General features: G+C 43.1%; 1 protein-coding gene across 1 annotated transcript in view; it reads left to right on the top strand.

Annotated features, from left to right (window-relative positions):
• The window catches only part of LOC308327204 (RNA-binding protein Nova-1-like), a 38749-nt gene extending 19478 nt beyond the window's left edge, over nucleotides 1-19271 (top strand). The window contains exons 3-4 of the mRNA XM_080780437.1: nucleotides 10304-10470; nucleotides 10978-19271. Coding sequence (XP_080636563.1) covers nucleotides 10304-10470; nucleotides 10978-11997 — 1187 coding nt within the window. The 3' untranslated portion in view covers nucleotides 11998-19271. The remainder of the gene's footprint in view (nucleotides 1-10303; nucleotides 10471-10977) is intronic.
• Nucleotides 19272-20915: the final 1644 nt, after the last annotated feature.

Here is a 20915-nt window from a genome sequence, read left to right as displayed (position 1 = left end):
GGTTGGCGAACATGTGTTACGGTTGGCGAATATGTGTTACGGTTGGCGAACATGTGTTACGGTTGGCGAACATGCGTTTAGGTTGGCGAACATGCGTTTAGGTTGGCGAACATGCGTTTACGTTGGCGAACATGCGGTAAGGTTGGCGAACATGCGCTGCTCCGTGCTTGCGTTTATGGACCCAAGCACAGGAAAGAGTTGGAACAGGCTGAATACAGGAACAGGACACAGGCGCCGATTTGAATTTTGGGTGTTAAAGATATTATTTAATTACTCAAACTTACTTATTGAAATATACAGTAAGCATGGATATAAATATATACTATTAACCCTAACCCCTCGGTATAAAAGTGATCCCAGTGCAGTTCGTAACTATACCCCAAATCTCAATCTGATCAACTCGGATAGGAATGAAAGGTTTTTAGACATGCACCCCCCCTGTTACCTCCCGACCTATAGCTAACGCACCTCCCCCCCCCTCCCCCCCACATGGAAATATGAATTGCATAAGCTATATAGAGGCATATATTTCCTATTTATCCACTTATATAAATGGTTGCGTTTCATATAGCGCCTTCATCCAAGGCGCTTTACATAGATTGTGCATCACATTCACACATGACTCACACATTCATACACTGATGGCTGCGGAAACCATGCAAGGAAACCCACCAGCACATCAGGAGCAATTCGGGGGTTCAAGTGTCAAGGACACTTCGACACGAGACCCGGGCTCCCCCCAGAGACACTATAAAGGTCCGTCAGAGTAAAGCGGAGATACACCGAGGGCGTTTTTCGGATTTTTAGCTGCGTTTCTCAGACGATTTTCCGAAAAACGCGCCATCCAGCCACTCTACCCCTGAGCCACCGCTGCCCCGCTGGCATAACATGCTTCGGCGATTATAGACGCCAGGTTCACACCATGCAGTTGATCGGTCGGGGCTGTGCTCGATGTATGCGTGGGACAGACAGATACAGTCTCTCCTTATACGGGCATAAAAAAGACAGACAGATGGGTAATACTGGTATGATGCTAACAATGAGGGACTGAGTTGTTGGGGTCCTGAGATGCTGGGCAGCTCGGGTTATGAGTTGTTGGGGTCCTGGGGGCGCTGGGCAGCTCGGGTATGAGTTGTTGGGGTCCTGAGATGCTGGGCAGCTCGGGGTATGAGTTGTTGGGGTTCTGGGGGGCGCTGGGCAGCTCGGGTTATGAGTTGTTGGGGTTCTGGGGGGGCGCTGGGCAGCTCGGGTTATGAGTTGTTGGGGTTCTGGGGGGGCGCTGGGCAGCTCGGGTTATGAGTTGTTGGGGTTCTGGGGGGCGCTGGGCAGCTCGGGTTATGAGTTGTTGGGGTTCTGGGGGGGCGCTGGGCAGCTCGGGTTATGAGTTGTTGGGGTTCTGGGGGGGCGCTGGGCAGCTCGGGTTATGAGTTGTTGGGGTCCTGGGAGGCACTGGGCAGCTTGGGTTATGAGTTGTTGGGGTTCTGGGAGGCACTGGGCAGCTCAGGTTATGAGTTGTTGGGGTTCTGGGGGGCGCTGGGCAGCTCGGGTTATGAGTTGTTGGGGTTCTGGGGGGGCGCTGAGCAGCTCGGGTTATGAGTTGTTGGGGTTCTGGGGGGCACTGGGCAGCTCGGGGTATGAGTTGTTAGGGTTCTGGGGGCGCTGGGCAGCTCGGGTTATGAGTTGTTGGGGTTCTGAGGGCGCTGGGCAGCTCGGGTTATGAGTTGTTGGGGTTCTGGGGGCGCTGGGCAGCTCGGGTTATGAGTTGTTGGGGTTCTGAGGGCGCTGGGCAGCTCGGGTTATGAGTTGTTGGGGTTCTGGGGGGCGCTGGGCAGCTCGGGGTATGAGTTGTTGGGGTTCTGAGGGCGCTGGGCAGCTCGGGTTATGAGTTGTTGGGGTTCTGGGGGCGCTGGGCAGCTCGGGTTATGAGTTGTTGGGGTTCTGGGGGCGCTGGGCAGCTCGGGTTATGAGTTGTTGGGGTTCTGGGAGGCGCTGGGCAGCTCGGGTTATGAGTTGTTGGGGTTCTGAGGGCGCTGGGCAGCTTGGGTTATGAGTTGTTGGGGTTCTGGGAGGCGCTGGGCAGCTCGGGTTATGAGTTGTTGGGGTTCTGGGGGGCACTGGGAAGCTCGGGTTATGAGTTGTTGGGGTCCTGGGGGCGCTGAGCAGCTCGGGTATGGGTTTGGGTCCTTGCGTTCTGTGATGTACTCTAGGGCAACTTGAGTTCTGAGATGGTGGGCAGTTCGCTATACAGGACAGGGCCTTCCCAGGAGCATGGACCTCATGTAAGGGCCAGGCAGTGGCCCGATCTTTGAAAAACACCCCTGACCCTGGTTGATAAAGGTGTCAGTGGATCTCTACCATAATTGCTTATAGCATGAGGAGGTCCTTGAGGATCCTGGGACGGCAGGCCACTGGCCCTCATGGGGGAGTGCAGGCCAGGCTGACGTGCTCTGCAAGGGTATTTGGAAGTGGCGAGGAAAGCTCCTTGATGGGGAAAACTGCAGCCTGGAGTCCGTTGAAGGAACAGTGAGCTGTGTGTGGCAGATAACCTCCAAACTCGTGGCATTGTGATTTAACAAAAATTGAAAAAACATAACCAAAAAAACCTCTTCCGTCATGTTTTAAGCGGAGACCCATGAAACTGAATTGTGTGGTAAAAGTATGCAGGCTGAATACAGGAACAGGACACATATTATAGGGACGGGTACAGACAGGACTCACCAGGAAGACTTGTGGGACCATCGGATAACAGTAGACGAGGCTCTCTCTCACACACTAAGGCTAACAACAAGACATAATGGAGTACCGAAGTCCTGATGTCACAAAGTGATTTCTCTATGGAGAATAACATCGGGTCATCTTAGAATCGTCTCATATAAGAGTTGTGGTCCAAAGATTTTTAATGAACAATTTGTCCCCGGCGATATCGTCAGGGAGGTGGCTCTGTATCGTTTACGATAGTCACTCATATTGACACAGTCCGTTTATGGGGGAAATGTAACTAATTCTGCAGCAGTAACATTAGCGTTTTCCCCCCCGCCGTCAGTTATAAAGGCTTAATGTCCATATGAGTCAAACCGTCGGGCTTAATCACTTATTTTTGGAACCCAGTTCTTATTTGACGGTATTTAACAAGTCTATGGGAATTCAGAATGGGGGAAAAAAACTCAACCCAGGTAGACTTTGGTGTATATGGCATATAGATGACGGGGAATATCATGGGGCGAGAGGGACATCTGCTGGACAGGTAGGAGTGGCACAGCCTTGACATTGGGCAATAAATAGTAGGTTAATTTCTCATTTCGGTAATGACTCAAGTCACAGGTTTTAAATCTGCACTTGTGACTTAACAACAAACTGGGTATAATAGGCTGCCAAGAAAGGGGCTGGCAGCACAACAAACAACAGATTTTGTGGACAATGCCCCCTAAAGGTGTCTCTTTTCTGAACGGATTCTAGAAAGTAGATTATGAGGGTTTTCATGTCTTTATATAATTAACTTGGCATTTGCACCAAGTTATCACAGATTGCCTCATGGTTGATGTCCTGGTTGGCCAGCATTGGCCATGCAGGTCATTGCATGGATGAAATGGTCTCTGTCTCTCCATTTCCCCTCTCACTCTCCCTCTCTCTTCCTCTACCTCGCTTTCCCTCTCTCTCTCTCACTCTCCCTCTCTCTTCCTCTACCTCGCTTTCCCTCTCTCTCACTCTCCCTCTCTCTTCCTCTACCTCGCTTTCCCTCTCTCTCACTCTCCCTCTCTCTTCCTCTACCTCGCTTTCCCTCTCTCTCACTCTCCCTCTCTCTTCCTCTACCTCGCTTTCCCTCTCTCTCTCTTCCTCTACCTCGCTTTCCCTCTCTCTCACTCTCCCTCTCTCTTCCTCTACCTCGCTTTCCCTCTCTCTCTCACTCTCCCTCTCTCTTCCTCTACCTCGCTTTCCCTCTCTCTCACTCTCCCTCGCTCTTCCTCTACCTCGCTTTCCATCTCTCTCACTCTCCCTCTCTCTTCCTCTACCTCGCTTTCCCTCTCTCTCACTCTCCCTCTCTCTTCCTCTACCTCGCTTTCCCTCTCTCTCACTCTCCCTCTCTCTTCCTCTACCTCGCTTTCCCTCTCTCTCTCTCACTCTCCCTCTCTCTTCCTCTACCTCGCTTTCCCTCTCTCTCACTCTCCCTCTCTCTTCCTCTACCTCGCTTTCCCTCTCTCTCTCACTCTCCCTCTCTCTTCCTCTACCTCGCTTTCCCTCTCTCTCACTCTCCCTCTCTCTTCCTCTATCTCGCTTTCCCTCTCTCTCTCTCACTCTCCCTCTCTCTTCCTCTACCTCGCTTTCCCTCTCTCTCTCTCACTCTCCCTCTCTCTTCCTCTACCTCGCTTTCCCTCTCTCTCTAGTTTGTTCTCTCTTACCACCCCCCCCCCCCTCCCCCCTCCCTGGTCTGACATCATACCCGCAACTTGAACCTTAACATTACATAGTAGACATGTGAGGCGATGAATGATTCATGTCCAATTCCTTTTTTTTTGTTTGTATGTTAACGGATACGCTTTCCTAAAACGTGTGCCTGCCACTTTTGCTAAACGGAGCTCTCGTGTTTTTGTGCACACAAACACGTAGTGGCTGCAACTTGAGTGCATGTCTTGCGTTTTTTTGCCATGCATGCTATGTTGTACAGTAGATCATACACGACGTTGTAATGGCAGTTCCAAGAGCTTGTTCTCGAAGAAGAATTTCCCTCAACGTGGCCACGGCGAGGCTCCTTAAGTAGGAACAGACCAGCCAATTCATCGTGTCTGATAAATCTTACAAATGATAGAGTTTTCCAAGGGAGTTAAGACCTGAGAAAACGACAGCCTGTATAGGCTGCAGTAAAGCGTATACAGGTGCTTTGGCTGGTGTATAATGAAGAACGTTGACTTGCCGCACACAATAGCCATTGAATAGAGACCTCGTTATTAGGTCAGCTGAGTCATTCAGTTAATTAAATGGGTCGTTGGGCTGAATGGCTGGCAGGCAGTACAGATATAGAGTATCACCCCATGTCCTTCTGTAAAAGTATAGTAGGCCTGTATGTCATCTCTCGGAAAAAATGCATTGATAAATATTTCTAAATTCTTACTGAATAATTATGTAGGTCAAGTTGACTCGAGTCACGTGGCTTGCATTTAACCCCCGGCTGCTTTCTTCCTTTGCCTATATTTGTTGTACAAATTCATTGTCCCACCATTGTACCAATAATATGAACAAAATGGCATATTTTGTTGCATGACAGGAAAATCGGTTATTTGGGCAAAATTTGTCAATTTCCAAATGCTTTCATCATACAGTCTGGAGCAACGGAAGAGCTGTCATGAGTTAAACCATGAAGCGGAAGTGGAGCCTCCTCGCCACTTCCGTTTCGTCTTTACAGTCGCGCAGACGCGCACGTTTATCCTATTATAAATAGAAATCATCCAGGAAAAAAAAAAAAAAAAAAGCTCTGAAGATATTTTAAAATGTATTTTCGTGAACGGAAATGGCAGCTTTTCCTTACTCGGATTTCGGAAGCTGTAGTTCCAGACTCTATATTCGCATTCGGAGATTGTGGAATAGTTGTCTGCCTACACGAGACCAGAGTAGGAGAGTAGCGACACGCTTTGATCTCGCCGCAAAGCGGGTGCCCTATGGGCTATAGTTCCAAACATTGGAACTATCCCATTGAGACAAAGCGGGTGCCCTATGGGCTATAGTTCCAAACATTGGAACTATCCCATTGACATAAAGCGGGTGCCCTATGGGCTATAGTTCCAAACATTGGAACTATCCCATTGAGACAAAGCGGGTGCCCTATGGGCTATAGTTCCAAACATTGGAACTATCCCATTGAGACAAAGCGGGTGCCTATGGGCTATAGTTCCAAACATTGGAACTATCCCATTGAGATAAAGCGGGTGCCCTATGGGCTATAGTTCCAAACATTGGAACTATCCCATTGAGATAAAGCGGGTGCTTATATGGGCTATAGTTCCAAACATTGTTCCTATGGCTGGAACTATCCCATTGAGATAGAATGAGCACTTCCGCATTCCATTGTTACAATGGGAGTCAACGCTAGTGTCGCCACTCTCTTACTATATTACTCTGCACGAGACTAGGGTAAAATGGACACTGTCATGCAACAAAGTATTAGACTTCATCAAGGTGTGCAATATAACAGAGATGGGCCGATGTCTTTGCAGCCACATTTTGTCAATGTTATAAAACATACGTACATACGTTGTATACATATACAGTAGCTGCAAAGGACGTTTTCAAATGTTTCTTTTGTAGATGATGGATTGGAGCCCGCACACCCACGGGTACAGGAAAGACGTTCTTTATTGAGAATTCTGACAACTGACAACTTCATCGGGTCACCTATGATCAAATAGATCGAAACGATGTCATAATTCTCAATAAAGAACGTCTTTCTTGTGCAACGGGGCTCCAATCCATCTTTAGCCCAGCACCCAGCCTGTCCATGTGCGTATTCTATGTCCGCTCAAATTCAGCACCCAGCCTGTCCATGTGCGTATTCTATGTCCGCTCAAATTCAGCACCCAGCCTGTCCATGTGCGTATTCTATGTCCGCTCAAATTCAGCACCCAGCCTGTCCATGTGCGTATTCTATGTCCGCTCAAATTCAGCACCCAGCCTGTCCATGTGCGTATTCTATGTCCGCTCAAATTCGCCTTTTGTAACACAAAAAAGCCCAGTTTATGCAGCGGACGTGAATATGTTTTTGCATGGCTTTTTAGCAGGCAAAACTGACTGTCAGTCCCTTTTACCGCCCATATACTGTATATGGAGTCCCTTTTACCGCCCATATACTGTATATGGAGTCCCTTTTACCGCCCATATACTGTATATGGAGTCCCTTTTACCACCCATATACTGTATATGGAGTCCCTTTTACCGCCCATATACTGTATATGGAGTCCCTTTTACCACCCATATACTGTATATGGAGTCCATTTTACCGCCCATATACTGTATATGGAGTCCCTTTTACCACCCATATACTGTATATGGAGTCCCTTTTACCACCCATATACTGTATATGGAGTCCCTTTTACCACCCATATACTGTATATGGAGTCCCTTTTACCGCCCATATACTGTATATGGAGTCCCTTTTACCACCCATATACTGTATATGGAGTCCCTTTTACCACCCATATACTGTATATGGAGTCCCTTTTACCACCCATATACTGTATATGGAGTCCCTTTTACCACCCATATACTGTATATGGAGTCCCTTTTACCGCCCATATACTGTATATGGAGTCCATTTTACCACCCATATACTGTATATGGAGTCCCTTTTACCACCCATATACTGTATATGGAGTCCCTTTTACCACCCATATACTGTATATGGAGTCCCTTTTACCGCCCATATACTGTATATGGAGTCCCTTTTACCGCCCATATACTGTATATGGAGTCCCTTTTACCACCCATATACTGTATATGGAGTCCCTTTTACCACCCATATACTGTATATGGAGTCCCTTTTACCGCCCATATACTGTATATGGAGTCCCTTTTACCACCCATATACTGTATATGGAGTCCCTTTTACCGCCCATATACTGTATATGGAGTCCCTTTTACCGCCCATATACTGTATATGGAGTCCCTTTTACCACCCATATACTGTATATGGAGTCCCTTTTACCACCCATATACTGTATATGGAGTCCCTTTTACCACCCATATACTGTATATGGAGTCCCTTTTACCGCCCATATACTGTATATGGAGTCCCTTTTACCGCCCATATACTGTATATGGAGTCCCTTTTACCACCCATATACTGTATATGGAGTCCCTTTTACCACCCATATACTGTATATGGAGTCCCTTTTACCACCCATATACTGTATATGGAGTCCCTTTTACCGCCCATATACTGTATATGGAGTCCCTTTTACCACCCATATACTGTATATGGAGTCCCTTTTACCGCCCATATACTGTATATGGAGTCCCTTTTACCACCCATATACTGTATATGGAGTTCTCTGTATCTGTCAGCCCTTGGCCACATTTACGTCCATATTTGGAGATCCCTGATGTAATTGGTATATATGCCCTTATATTTGGCATGCCCCTTTTGCGTCCAATGATGTATATGGAGATCTCTGATGTCATGAGTATTATGCTATCGTTATGGACACGTTGAGGTTATAGACGACACACTCACTCTATATTTGGGCGTAGCTGCATTGGGAATATGATTATATGACTATATGGCTGAGTCATGGTGACATGATCATTCATGACCACATCAGTGTTGATGTCGTCGACGAATAATGTTCGTCGACCTTCTTCCATTGTAGATCGGCTATTTTCATTACGACGGCATCAAGGCCCGTCGACTAAAACTAGACTAACACTAAAACATCTCCGGTGACTAAAATGTGACTAAAACTAAATGAAAACTATTCAAGAGACTATGGCTAAAAAATCTAAATGTACCGTTCCAGACTGTCAAAGAGCAGAATTTCTACATTCTGGTTTTGTTCTCATTCCATGCGGCCACTCTTTGTTCAACGTGATCTCTTTGGTGACGTTAGTCCATTTGGGAACTATAGGAGGTGTTATTTCAATAATTCTTTTAGATGTAAACAGCTGGTTATAAGGCAGATATACATGCGTTACCTAATCCCGTAAGTGGAGATGTATGTAGCCTCATTATGGTGATAAATTCTCAAGCTGAAGAAATGCAGGGTTGCTGGAAACCATCTGGCGAGCCAGAATCAGCTGGTGGTTCCCTAATATGTGTTGCTTTACTAATGGTACACATTGCCAGCGTGACACTTTTCTCTCGCAGGTTCATTAGGTTCAACGAGATCCATGTTGTTGACTCAACCCATTTAGGCCTGACGTCGAAATTTAAATAATATCTTTGTTGTGTTTCCATGTCAGGGGTTCTCAAACTATTTCATGTCAAGGAGTCCCAGAATTATATGTAGGCTATTTGGCCACGGAACCCCATGTGAAAATGTGTTGTTCCAGGAACCCCCCCCCCCCCCCCTCTTAATGAGCTATGAGCTTGTAGATCTGCTATTTTTCAATAGCTAAGGTATAACATAATGCTTCCCAGAATGGGTTAAAAGTTAACAAAAACGTTACTAATTGCAAATGCAAAAAAAGAGAAAGAAACGGAAGGGCTGTGGTCGTCAGACGGCACACAAGTATATCATATTTTAATGAAAGGGATAAGAAGGTGGGAGACGGCGCTATGAAAGAGAGGTAGTAAACAAAGGAAGCATACATGCAACCAAAAAAAGGTCTCTCTGTTGCATTACGTCACCGTCGGAGAGAAACCTTATGGAACACCCCCTCGCAAATTAATGCCCCACTTTGTCATTCTACAGTGTCACACAAAAGTAGCAAAGATGTGCTCATTTTGAAATGTTTTCAAGTGAAAGTGTGTCTTGTGTGTTTCTATGAATATTGAACCAAAGAAAAGTATTAATAAGAGCTTGTAATGACAGCATTTTCCTTATAAAGTAACAATGTTGGGACATACAAGGTTTTTTTTGCATCAACGATCATTCGATCACCTGTTTCTATGGCATGGCCCCTTAACCATGGCAACGGAATGTTAGTAGGGCTGTCAATGTGGCCGCAGAACGAAGAGGAACAAATGTGTGTAGTCAAGGCGAGGACAGGCTCAGTGTTCTAAAGCGCTGAAAGAGTTACGTCATTGAAGAAGAATGCTTTATCCCCCCCAGTGGCTTGCTAACCCAAGCTTGTCTTTTTCTTTCAGCTGTTTCCCCCCATTGATTGTGTAAATGGACGAAGCAAAGGGGATAAGCTGAGCAGTTGTGGGCCTCTTTGTAAAAAAATGTTGAGACTTATTTTTTTTGGTGTGCCCAAAAAAACGTTAATAATATGAATATAATGCAGATCATGATTGATCGATCGATTTCGATTGATTGATCTTGAGTAAAAAAAAGGCTGAGCTAGTCTGTCTCCTGTACGGTAAAAGTGTTAACCCATTTTGGGCGGGAACCCCTTTTGGTGTTAGCATTACAGTATTTCATGCTTTAGCTATTGAAAAATAGCAGATCTACAAGCTCATAGCGCGCCACCGAGCTTGTAGGTCTGCTATTTTTGAAAAATGTAAGAACGACTGACATAGAAACATAGCTTTTTCGGGAAAATGTTTAGAATCTGATCTCAGGTCAGAGTGATGATAGCAGTACAATGCTGGGACGTGTTACTATAACTGATCTGAGGTGTGATGTTATGTGTTCTCTCCCTCTCTGGACGCGTATAGGAACGACAGAGCGTGTTTGTCTGATACAGGGGACGGTTGAGGCGCTCAATGGCGTCCACAACTTCATCGCAGAGAAGGTCCGTGAGATGCCTCAGAGTGCCCAGAAAACGGAGCCAGTCAGCATACTGCAGCCCCAGACCACTGTTAACCCTGACCGCGTCAAACAGGTAAGACTTCGTCACTGTGGTTGCAAGACTGACACTGACAATGTTTGGGTTTTTTTTAATTAATTTTTTAAGGTAAATTGTGCGCCGTATGTTAATGTTTGACTTGTGTCGGTGTTGACGTAAGGCTTAAGGAGAGAGGGTGCAGTCACTACTACATTATGAAAATGCATGTTAGTCTATTAGTTACCACTCTATCTGGTTCTGTGGGCCATGATGACCCAAAAGGCCTGGCAGGGGTCAGGAAAATGTGAGGGTATGGGGTTATTTTTACCTCCAGTCTTTCATAGCTAGACAGAGCTGGGTGGCAGCTGCAGCCTAAACCCCTGGGATTAGCAAACCTGCTGAGTAGGTTAAGGGCTAGTATAGTAGACTGAATGAGTGAAAGACATCTTTATCTCTTTCTTTCTCTCTCTCTCTCTCTCTCTCTCTCTCTCTACCTACTCTTCAACCTCTCTGTCTTTTCCCCCCTCCGTTTTGAATCCTTTCATTTCTCTGCACTGTCTGCAGGCTAAATTGATAGTGCCAAACAGCACCGCTGGGCTGATCATTGGCAAGGGCGGGGCCACAGTCAAAGCTGTGATGGAGCAGTCCGGGGCCTGGGTGCAGCTCTCCCAGAAGCCGGAGGGCATCAACCTGCAGGAGCGCGTGGTCACCATCAGTGGCGAGCCCGAGCAGAACCGCAAGGCCGTGGAGATCATCGTGCAGAAGATCCAGGAGGACCCCCAGAGCAGCAGCTGCCTCAACATCAGCTATTCCAACATCTCCGGCCCCGTGGCCAACTCCAACCCCACCGGCTCCCCGTACGCCAACTCCGCCGAGGTGCTGCCCAACGCGGCGGCCGCGGCCGCCACCGCCTCCAGCCTCCTGGGCCAGGCCGGCCTGACGGGAATGGGCGGCTTCCCCGCCACCATGGCCAGTTTCTCTGGCAACGACCTGCTGGCCATCACCTCGGCCCTCAACACGCTGGCCAGCTACGGCTACAACACTAACACCCTGGGCCTGGGCCTCAACCCCGCGGCCGCTTCCGGAGTCCTCGCCGCCGTGGCGGCCAGCGCTAACCCGGCCGCCGCCGCCGCGGCCAACCTCCTGGCCTCCTACGCCAGCGACGCTTCCAGCGGCGCCGGCCACCACGCCGCGAGCCTCGGCGGGTTCTCTCTGGGTTCTCTGGCGGCCGCCACGGGGGCTTCCAACGGTTACCTAAACGCCTCGTCCCCGCTGATGGCCTCGTCTCTGCTGGCGGCGGAAAAGCTGGGCGACGGGGCCAAGGACGTGGTCGAGATCGCCGTGCCCGAGAACCTGGTCGGCGCCATCTTGGGGAAAGGAGGGAAGACGCTGGTAGAGTATCAGGAGCTCACGGGAGCCCGCATCCAGATCTCCAAAAAGGGAGAGTTCATCCCTGGTACGCGGAACCGTAAAGTTACCATAACAGGGTCGCCGGCCGCTACGCAAGCAGCCCAGTATCTGATCAGCCAGCGGATCACATACGAGCAGGGCGTGCGTGCTACCAATCCACAAAAGGTGGGCTAAAAAGGAAGGGGAAAAAAAAGAGGAGGAAAGAAAGAAAGAAAGAAAGGATGAAGACAGAGGTGGATTGGGAATCAAGAGAGGGTCACCGACGAATTTAAAAAAAAAAGAGAAAAAAAAGAAAGAAACGTCCAAAAATCTGTTCAATATTTCAGTATCAAGTGAGAGAGTCACAAAAAAGGAGGAGGTGGGGGAGACAACCAAGATGAGTGTGTGTGATATGTGAATGTGTTTTTAGGGCTGACGTCCTGATGTTTTTTAAAAGTTTGTGTCGAGTCCTTTTGATGACGGTGATCAGAGTAAGCTGAACTGGTCCACTGCCAAGCTGCAGATTCAAGGGTGAGGTTTCAAGTTTTCACCCTCCTCCAAAACCTCATAGCTGTTTTATTCTTTTTATTTTTCTTCTATATTGTATTATTTTGTTAAAATCTTTCAGTTGCAAAACCTCAGCTCCCGGTGAGTTGAGTGTCAGTTGAAGTTCCAGTTCAGCTAACAGAGCTGTTTCGCAAGCCTTGCTCTTTGTATTCAATGCAAAAGGCTTTGTTCACAGGGGAAAAGTTCTCTGATGAGCACCTGAGTTCATCTCAGACTATGGGGGAGCAATCTGAATTTAATTTCTTTAATGATCTATTTTGACTTATGTTGAATTCTGGCTCATATATCATAATTGAAGTTCCAAAATTTGGGTATTTTATATTTTCATCCATTATTTATTGACATGATCTCATTCGAACATAAGTAGATTATTTAAACCTGTGAAATTCAGGTTGATCTGAATGTAAAAACAATATTAGCCTATTGCTATTTTTTATTTACAGGGATCAACTATTGTGTTGCAGTGAAAGAAATGTATAATTCAGACCCAGGCTGAACTGCACAGTTACTGTCTGCGAGTAAAGTTCAGGGGTTAAAATAATCAATGTGAGAGGATAGCGGAGACACACAGGAATGTACAAATATATTTTACATTAACACACATTGAAAATCCTCCCACAAACGCACAGATACTATGAAACATGCTAGCATAATCACTCAAACACAGCCACATTAAAAAAGAAACACTGCTTAACCCTTTTCTTGGTGCTATGGGATTTAGGTTTTTATCGCCTTGAAAATAAATGGCTAGATCAAAATCCTTTTAGCAATTACTCCCTATATTGTGATCCAAAAATTCTAATGTTGACCAAGCATTTTGTAACTAGACTCCTCCAACTGATAAAATGGGTTTGATTTCAACATTTTGTGATGGAGATCAATCCAGTCTTAAATTTACTATATTCACACGGTGGCAATTTTGCTCTCATATCATATACACAATCCCTACCCCTCTGAATATGATGTAAGAGTGAAATGGCTGCCCCGAATATGGTCAATACTTAATCGTGTCACGATATGTCAATTCCCTTCTATTTCCTGACGTTCCTGGCGCTAGAAATCACGGAATATTCTTGAATTGGTTTTCTATAGTAATTGACCTTGGAGAAGTTATATGTAAAGCCCCCTGAGATAGCAAACAGCTAGAGGTAGTTCAGACTACTTTTCAGCTGAAAGCGACATCTAACAGCTACAGTTCCCAAAGGAACAAAGAAAATGTTTTGATGAAAGCACGACACTGTACGAACCAATATCTGTGAACAAAATAAACTATTGCCTTTACATTAAGGACATAACAATACTTGGGAGACTAATATGATAATGAGAGGGAAATAGAGTGACACTTGGAAGAAGACATGGGCACAGATGTCTGTGAACCATCCTTTCTAATTTGCATTAAAACAAAGGGATTCTGCTGTTGTTACAGACGGCCTGTTCCATCTCCCCTGAAACAAACATTTACACTCACGTATATATATATTGGATGTACACCACAATAAAAAAAAACATCGCAAAACTGTTTTGCCGTTGTATCTAAGGACAGTTTTTTTCAAACGCAGGGTTGCTAATTTGCGCAGAACACATTTTCAAAAACACATTTTCAACGATTTAACCCTGGCTTGCTTCTTATGCTGCTATCCATGGTTTTCACCCTGAGTACACTGAGTCTCAGAAGACTGCACTGTGAGATATGACGAATACCCAACGTAAGGTGTGGCTGTCCCTGGTGGGATGTGTGCATTTCTATACACGCGTCTATTTGACCTATACTTGATATAGGCACATGCCCACAACATCTTCCAGTATTAAAAAGAACAAATATCTCCACAAGAGCATTTATATTCTAATGTCTTGAGATGTATTTGTTTACTAATATTGCACTGCAGAAAGCTGCTATACCTACTTATATAAATGGACGTTTCTGATCAGTTCTATAATCATATGAATCCCAGATGCTCACATTTCCCCGCACTTGCATTGTCCAATCTTATTCTGGTCCTCTCCCCACTCCAAAGTCATCTCTCCAATTGTCCCCATCAACCCAAGCTCTATGATCAGCCTTCAAAGCAAATGGCTGTGAGGGTTGGTGCTGAAAATGTTCAAGAGATCTGAAATCAGAACCACACTTTCTATGAGAAGTTGAAGGAGTAGCTATTGCTGTAATTCATGATTCACAAGGAAAACAATGTTAAATTGTTGGAATTAATTATTTGTGTCCGAACATTGTGCATTGCAACAGTTACCCTTGCTTCCTAATTGAAGATGTTCCTTTCGCAATATATCTGAAAGGGTTTCAGAATGGCCCCATAAATGAAATCTGGCCACTAGTGAAAAGATAACGTTTCACTGCCCAACATTTTAGCATATGTTAAGATACAAGCACAAAACAACATGAAGTTTATCGATGCAACCAGACTGCTTGACTACAGAGAATCCTCCTTCAAAGCAGTCTGATCAATATGCTGTGCCAAATACTGTTTCTCTCTGCCCTCCATTAATGTTTCTCCTCTCAGCATTTGATTCCCCTGCATGTACTGTTTTTCCACAATTCTTACGATCCGTTTTATGTCCCAATCTCTGTCTGTGTTTCTTCCTACACTCAGCTCTCCCCCTCTTTCTCCTTCCTCCTGTCTTGTCTTCTCATGGTTGCCAATGTGTGGGGTGCGGGCTGTGCTGATATGAGTTATGCACTATAGGTCAAAAGGGTACAAAAATATTTACCCAGGCCATAGAGTTTAAAAGGCCACAATGCGCAGACAACACCTGCCCCCAAAACTGTGACACCCACAAGACCAACCAGCAACATTAGCTCACAGTATCAAATTCCCTCTATAAGAAGAACAAGTAGGATTTAGAAAGGTTGGTTTATACCATGAACTATGGCCTTTTAGGGAAGGGAAAGAGTCCTTTCTTTCCTGACAGAAGATGAAACATGAAGGCAAACAATAGTTGAACGACTATTGGTCTGTTGGCTGAACAAACTTAGCTTGTACTTCGGCCTCTAAACAAAACATAGCAAAGACAGAATGCATAAGAGAGTGAGAGAAAGGTAGGAACTTGTTTGTGACCTCAAGCCGAACTAATGACATCCTTTATGCATATCCTCTTATCTGAAAAATGACAAGAATTCATTTCTGTGGAATACAATATGTCATGTCATATGATCTATATGTACTTTATTGTAGCTATTCTAGTTTGTAGTCCAAATGCAGTCCAGCGTTGTCGATACAATGTGAACTATGTTATATTTGTGTGGATGATGAGAGTGCCAACTAAGCCTGATTAAGATTAGCTTCGCAATTTGTTTGTGCATTATGATGACTCATCATCAACAGGTGGTGTCCATATTTCTGTCATTGATGATTTAGTTTGACAGTAAGAAAATGTAAAGAATATTGGAAGCAATATAGTAGCATGTTGTCCTGTTTTGTGTTTTATGTCTGTTGTATGAACCTTTGAAATTACTAAGATTTTGAATGAATAGGTTTACATGTACTTTTTGTAAGTTATGAAAATGCTGCTATTTGATAAGTAAAGTAAACTATACAAAATATTTTAGTTGAAAAGATGTCTGGTCTGTTGATTAGAAACATGCTCTAAAAGGTTGGAGCATAAAACGAGGTGTATAGAATACTATACAGTATCGATAAGATAGTAAAAGTAATAATAGACACCATAGCCAAACTAGACCTCTGCAGCTTCTGAAATTGTAGATGTGCGATCAAATGTTAGATATCAATAACTTGTTTAGAAGTGCTGATCAAGTGCCAATCAAACACTGTCTTTTAAGTTAAGAAAAGATAATCAAATACATTACTTAAGAAAACAAAGGACAAATACCTTTTTGTGCATTGTTTTACCCCATAGGTACATAGATTAAGAGTTAAAAGATTGTGATTTTTATGGATTCATGTTTTACACTCCATGCATCCCTTGTGTGTTTGTTTGACCTGTGGCTTAAAGTACTGCTGTTTTTTCACAAATGTCTCTATAGGCCAGCATGGACTAAAGCATAACATGTTATAAGCATTCATAACATAGCCATTAACAATCAAAAAAATGTGTTTGTGGAGTTAGGTGTTATCTTTTTGCACGTCTTCTATTGCATGGTATCAAAGTGAATTATGGGGGGGGGAAAAAAAGTAACTAAAATCTGCGAGATGTCTCTCGCAACATTCAAAGACATTAACGCTGCATGCCAGTCAATTGTAAAAGCACTTAAGTTTACTCACCTCATATAAAAAAAAAAGTTGTTTCTTGTACGTTGGGAGGGAGCTCATTATTGTCATGTTGGCCCTAAAAAAAAAACACCTCAATTTCCATCAATCAAGTCGTTTTCTTTTTTGTTTGTTTTTTTTTTTATCAGAAAGAAATACTTAAATATTTAGGTAAAGTGAGGAACATTACTACAAAATGTGAAACAAGCAAACGTGAAAATGTTATTCAGTGCATTGGCTCCATGTGTTTTGCTTTATTATTATAGGCATCAGACACGCATTTAGTCAAAGTCAGGTTGAACCTTATTGCATATTAACCTGTGGCATCATTTTCTTTCGGATATTATTTATATACCACAGCTTTGAAAGCCCAGATCTAATCTATGAATGTACCCATATACTCTTCTGTTGAATGTTATTGGTCTTTTAATGTAAATTCAGGGCAGGAATGTCAACTACATGTAGAGTAAATATCTATGTCAATAACAAATTTTCAGCTATAGTCAGGTAGGCCAAACAGGGCCACGGTCATAACCCAGACGTGTTTTAAACCGCAACTTCCGATTCGCTGTCAACATTATCCTGTTTGTTTTGGTGTTGCATAAATGCACTTTACTGATCAATGGGTCCTATCTTTTTACAAATAACATCTCCTATTATCTGCTGTGAAACGAAGCGAACCATGTTGAATTTCTACAGTTTCTGCCATTCTTTGCTGTTGCTCTGATGTTTTCGTATTGCTTTTTTATTATTTATTCCCTGATTATTTGGGTCTCATGAATGATGGAAAGGGTTGGGATATCACTCACAATAACAGATAATACATTGCTTCCTCAAATCGAACGCCCCTCCCTCACATTCCTGTCAGCAGAGGATTGTGTCAATTATTGCACAAAATATTTGTAAATAAATATGCACAGGTCTAAGGTCAAGGTATCTTCATTGTTAAATCTTTTAGGATAAAAGAGGAAAAGCTAAGAGAGTCTAAGAGGTCTGACTGTGCCATTTCGCCCTTTTTATATTCTTGTGCTTTTAATAATAAAATACAATTGGTATATAAGCAACGAATAACACAATAGATTCACTGAATAAGGCTGGGAGTCATAGGACGCTATCTATAGACCTTACTAATATATCTGAGACAAAAATGGCACCAGCAAAATTATGTTTGCCTCTGCCATGTCAAGGTATTATAAAATTTGAGTACAGGAAAATGTCAAAAGTATATTGCTATGAGGCAATATTTGTGTTTCATTATTTAGTGTTGCAACCCCCTGTCACTGTTGTCCCTGCTCAACAAGAAATTATTGTTTGAATGTCAAACAAAAACGATATCATTCCAGAAGCCTTTTCTTTTTTCCACCTCAAATGTTTTGTGGATATTCATCGAACCCCTTTGGAGCCCTTTCACAAGACTTTAAACGTTACAAACGGCTTGAAGCGCCTTTCATAAAACCTCTTCTACCCAAGTCTTTTTTTTTTTCTCAGCCTATATACACTATCATGATTTGTATTCCTAAATGTTATATGCGACTGCTACTGAATTCACCCTTTAAATGGATTGAGATAATCTGAGCCCTTTTGTCTGAGAAATACAGGATTTTTTTGCCAACCAGACTTGAGGCCATTTTTGTCTTTGACCCTCTGAATCTCCCTGAACATAGTTGACCTTTTCCATCCTCAAGAACTCATTCAAAATGTTCAATATTCTACACCACCTTACTGTCGAATTTCATGAGACTGTTCTTACGTTATTGTTTTTCAGTCAGTTCTGCAGGGTTGACAACTTGAAAAAGTGTTAAACAGGAAGAAAAAAAATAGCTTGACAACACCTTGCAAAGTTTGTTTTGCTTCATTGTAAATATCTTTTGGGGATTATATTTTTCTTTGTCTGTTTTTCCATCTCAAAAAATGGACTGACAGCATAAAATCATATTTTCGAATATGAGTATGGAATATGTTTTTTTTGGATTAGAAACATTTCTCTTTGATATCAGTAATCATCACTGTTCTGTCTGTTTGTGACAAGGAGAATTTGTGAAAGTCCGACGTTAACTAACCCAAGGGCTTTCTAGGACAGCATTTTTATGTATTTTAAAATGATATCCTCTGAATATAAATAATGAGAGAACAGTGTCTAGTGCCATTACATTGAATAGTGCTAATGATAAAGCTTTTCATGGCAAATAGTTGTCAGCAAGCGAGCGTGCCAAATAGTTCCATACTGAGCCAAAGGCAGCCAGCCTTCATTCTAAGTGTTGGATCACTGAAATGGTTTCCATCCACCGCACCCAAAAGATCACCCTAATTGTATGACATTTTAGCTCATGTAACTTTATTGTTATGCTGCCAGTCTGTTTTCTGCTTTTGTCAGAGAAACCTCTCGGAAGCAGACGTTTCTCTTCCAAATGATACACTGTTGATGAAAAACAAAAACAAAAAACAACAGCAACTATGGCGAGGGACTGAGAGAACTTTAAGTGTCATTTGTGTTTCTATTAGTTTATTTTTTCAAGCATCATTCATTAATAGATTTAAGGGTAATGACTATTTAATGTAACTGTAGTACTGTGTTTGTAAAAGAAATCCAGTGAGTTGTGTTTTATGACTCGTGGACAACCAGTGAAGTCAGCATTTCAGTGTTAATAATGGAATTGTTTTTTAAAGATTATTTTTGCGACGGCAACAAAAAGTCATTATAAATGTTCATTTTAACATCACTTGTCTTGCGTTCCTTTTATTCTTCACCTCTTCCCTCTACTATGTCTCATTTGAGCAAATGGTCATATGTTCATACTGTTATCACGACCAACACACTAGTAGTCGATCAATTTCCTATAGAGTGCTGAATCGTAGCACACACTGAATAGTCTGTGAACGATACAAAGCACTCTTCCATCAAAATAATTCATTTTACCATGCATGCTCTGCACGAGCTCTGTGCACGGTTCCTTTCATTTCTGACCCTTCAAGTAGTGCTATATATTTAGTGAGTGCATACATACAATGCACCAGTGTTTTAAGACAAGTTATAGACTGCCATGCTTTTAAGTTGACTGATCCATGTGCATTAAGCACAGAAACATTCCTCCTACCTATACACCTTTTCACATTTTCTCATTTTTCAGAAGGTAAAAAAAAAAAGAAATCTCCAAATGTTCTTTTCAAATAAAGCCATGTCTAATTAAGCAGATTATAGGCTGAACCAATTTATGAAAGAGTCACATCAAATAGGGTCACTGACTGTGTCTAAAGTTACCATGTAGCTTGCATGACGCTTATTTACAAATGTTGATACGCAAGGCTGCATGGCCAACAACATGGCCTATACATGCAAGCGAGTGGGATTATTTTTAAACTGGAGGAAAAACGTTGCCAATTTGAAGTTTTAACTCTTAGCTTTAATACAAATAGCAAATATATACAATATTAAAAACAACAACAAATAATGAAGTGAACAATGTTGAGTAAAATTCTGCCATTCTTTGCTGTTGCTCTGATATTATAGTTAGTTTTCTTTCTTTCTTTCTTTATTTTATTCCCAGATGTGTTGGTTCTCAGGCATGAGGGAAAGGGTTGGAGTATCGCTCATAATAAGGGATAAAACATATTGTGACACCTGCTTCCTCACTCCAAGGCGTGTCCCTCACATTGTTGTCAGCAGAGGTTCAGGTTTGTGTCAATCACTGCACGATTTGTTTGTAAACTTGCACAGATCCAGAGGACTGACTGTGCCATTTTCTCCCATTTATATTCTTGTGGCATTCAATGATAAAATACAATCTGTAATAGGCAACAGATAAAACTGGATCAATTGGGAGTCAATATAGGACACTATATCTTAGTCTTACTAATATACTATAGTTTTCTGAACCAAGATAAACGAAGGAGACACATATTAGAAAGGCTCACTGTGTAAAGTTTGCAAGTAGCAACGTATTTACAAATTGATAAGCAAAGCTGGCCGGTCGACAAGACATGTAAATGTATGTGCAAGTCACTGGCATCATCTCTAATTGTGGTTTACATATTGCCAATTTTAAGTTTTAAGTCATGGCTTTAATTTCCTTGTATTTCCTTGTTCCACCAGTGGGAAAATATATGGATTCATGCAATATTAAGAACAGGGCTTTAAAATATAAGTATTTTTCACTTGAACAATAAAATGTACACATTAAGTTGCTAATGTATTATCAACATGTGATGAACAATATAGTTGAAACCATTTTAACGTTGTAACATGTGCCTTCATCATCAGTATCAGAATTAGAATCGGTCAGTTTTATTTGTGTAAAGAGGTGGGTGAAATCGTTTTTTGTGCGCACTCCA

The sequence above is a fragment of the Protomyctophum bolini genome (genome assembly GCF_963924005.1).
Source record: "Protomyctophum bolini genome assembly, chromosome: 13".
In the NCBI taxonomy this organism is placed as follows: Eukaryota; Metazoa; Chordata; class Actinopteri; order Myctophiformes; family Myctophidae; genus Protomyctophum; species Protomyctophum bolini.
This window is presented reverse-complemented; position numbering and strand designations above follow the sequence as displayed.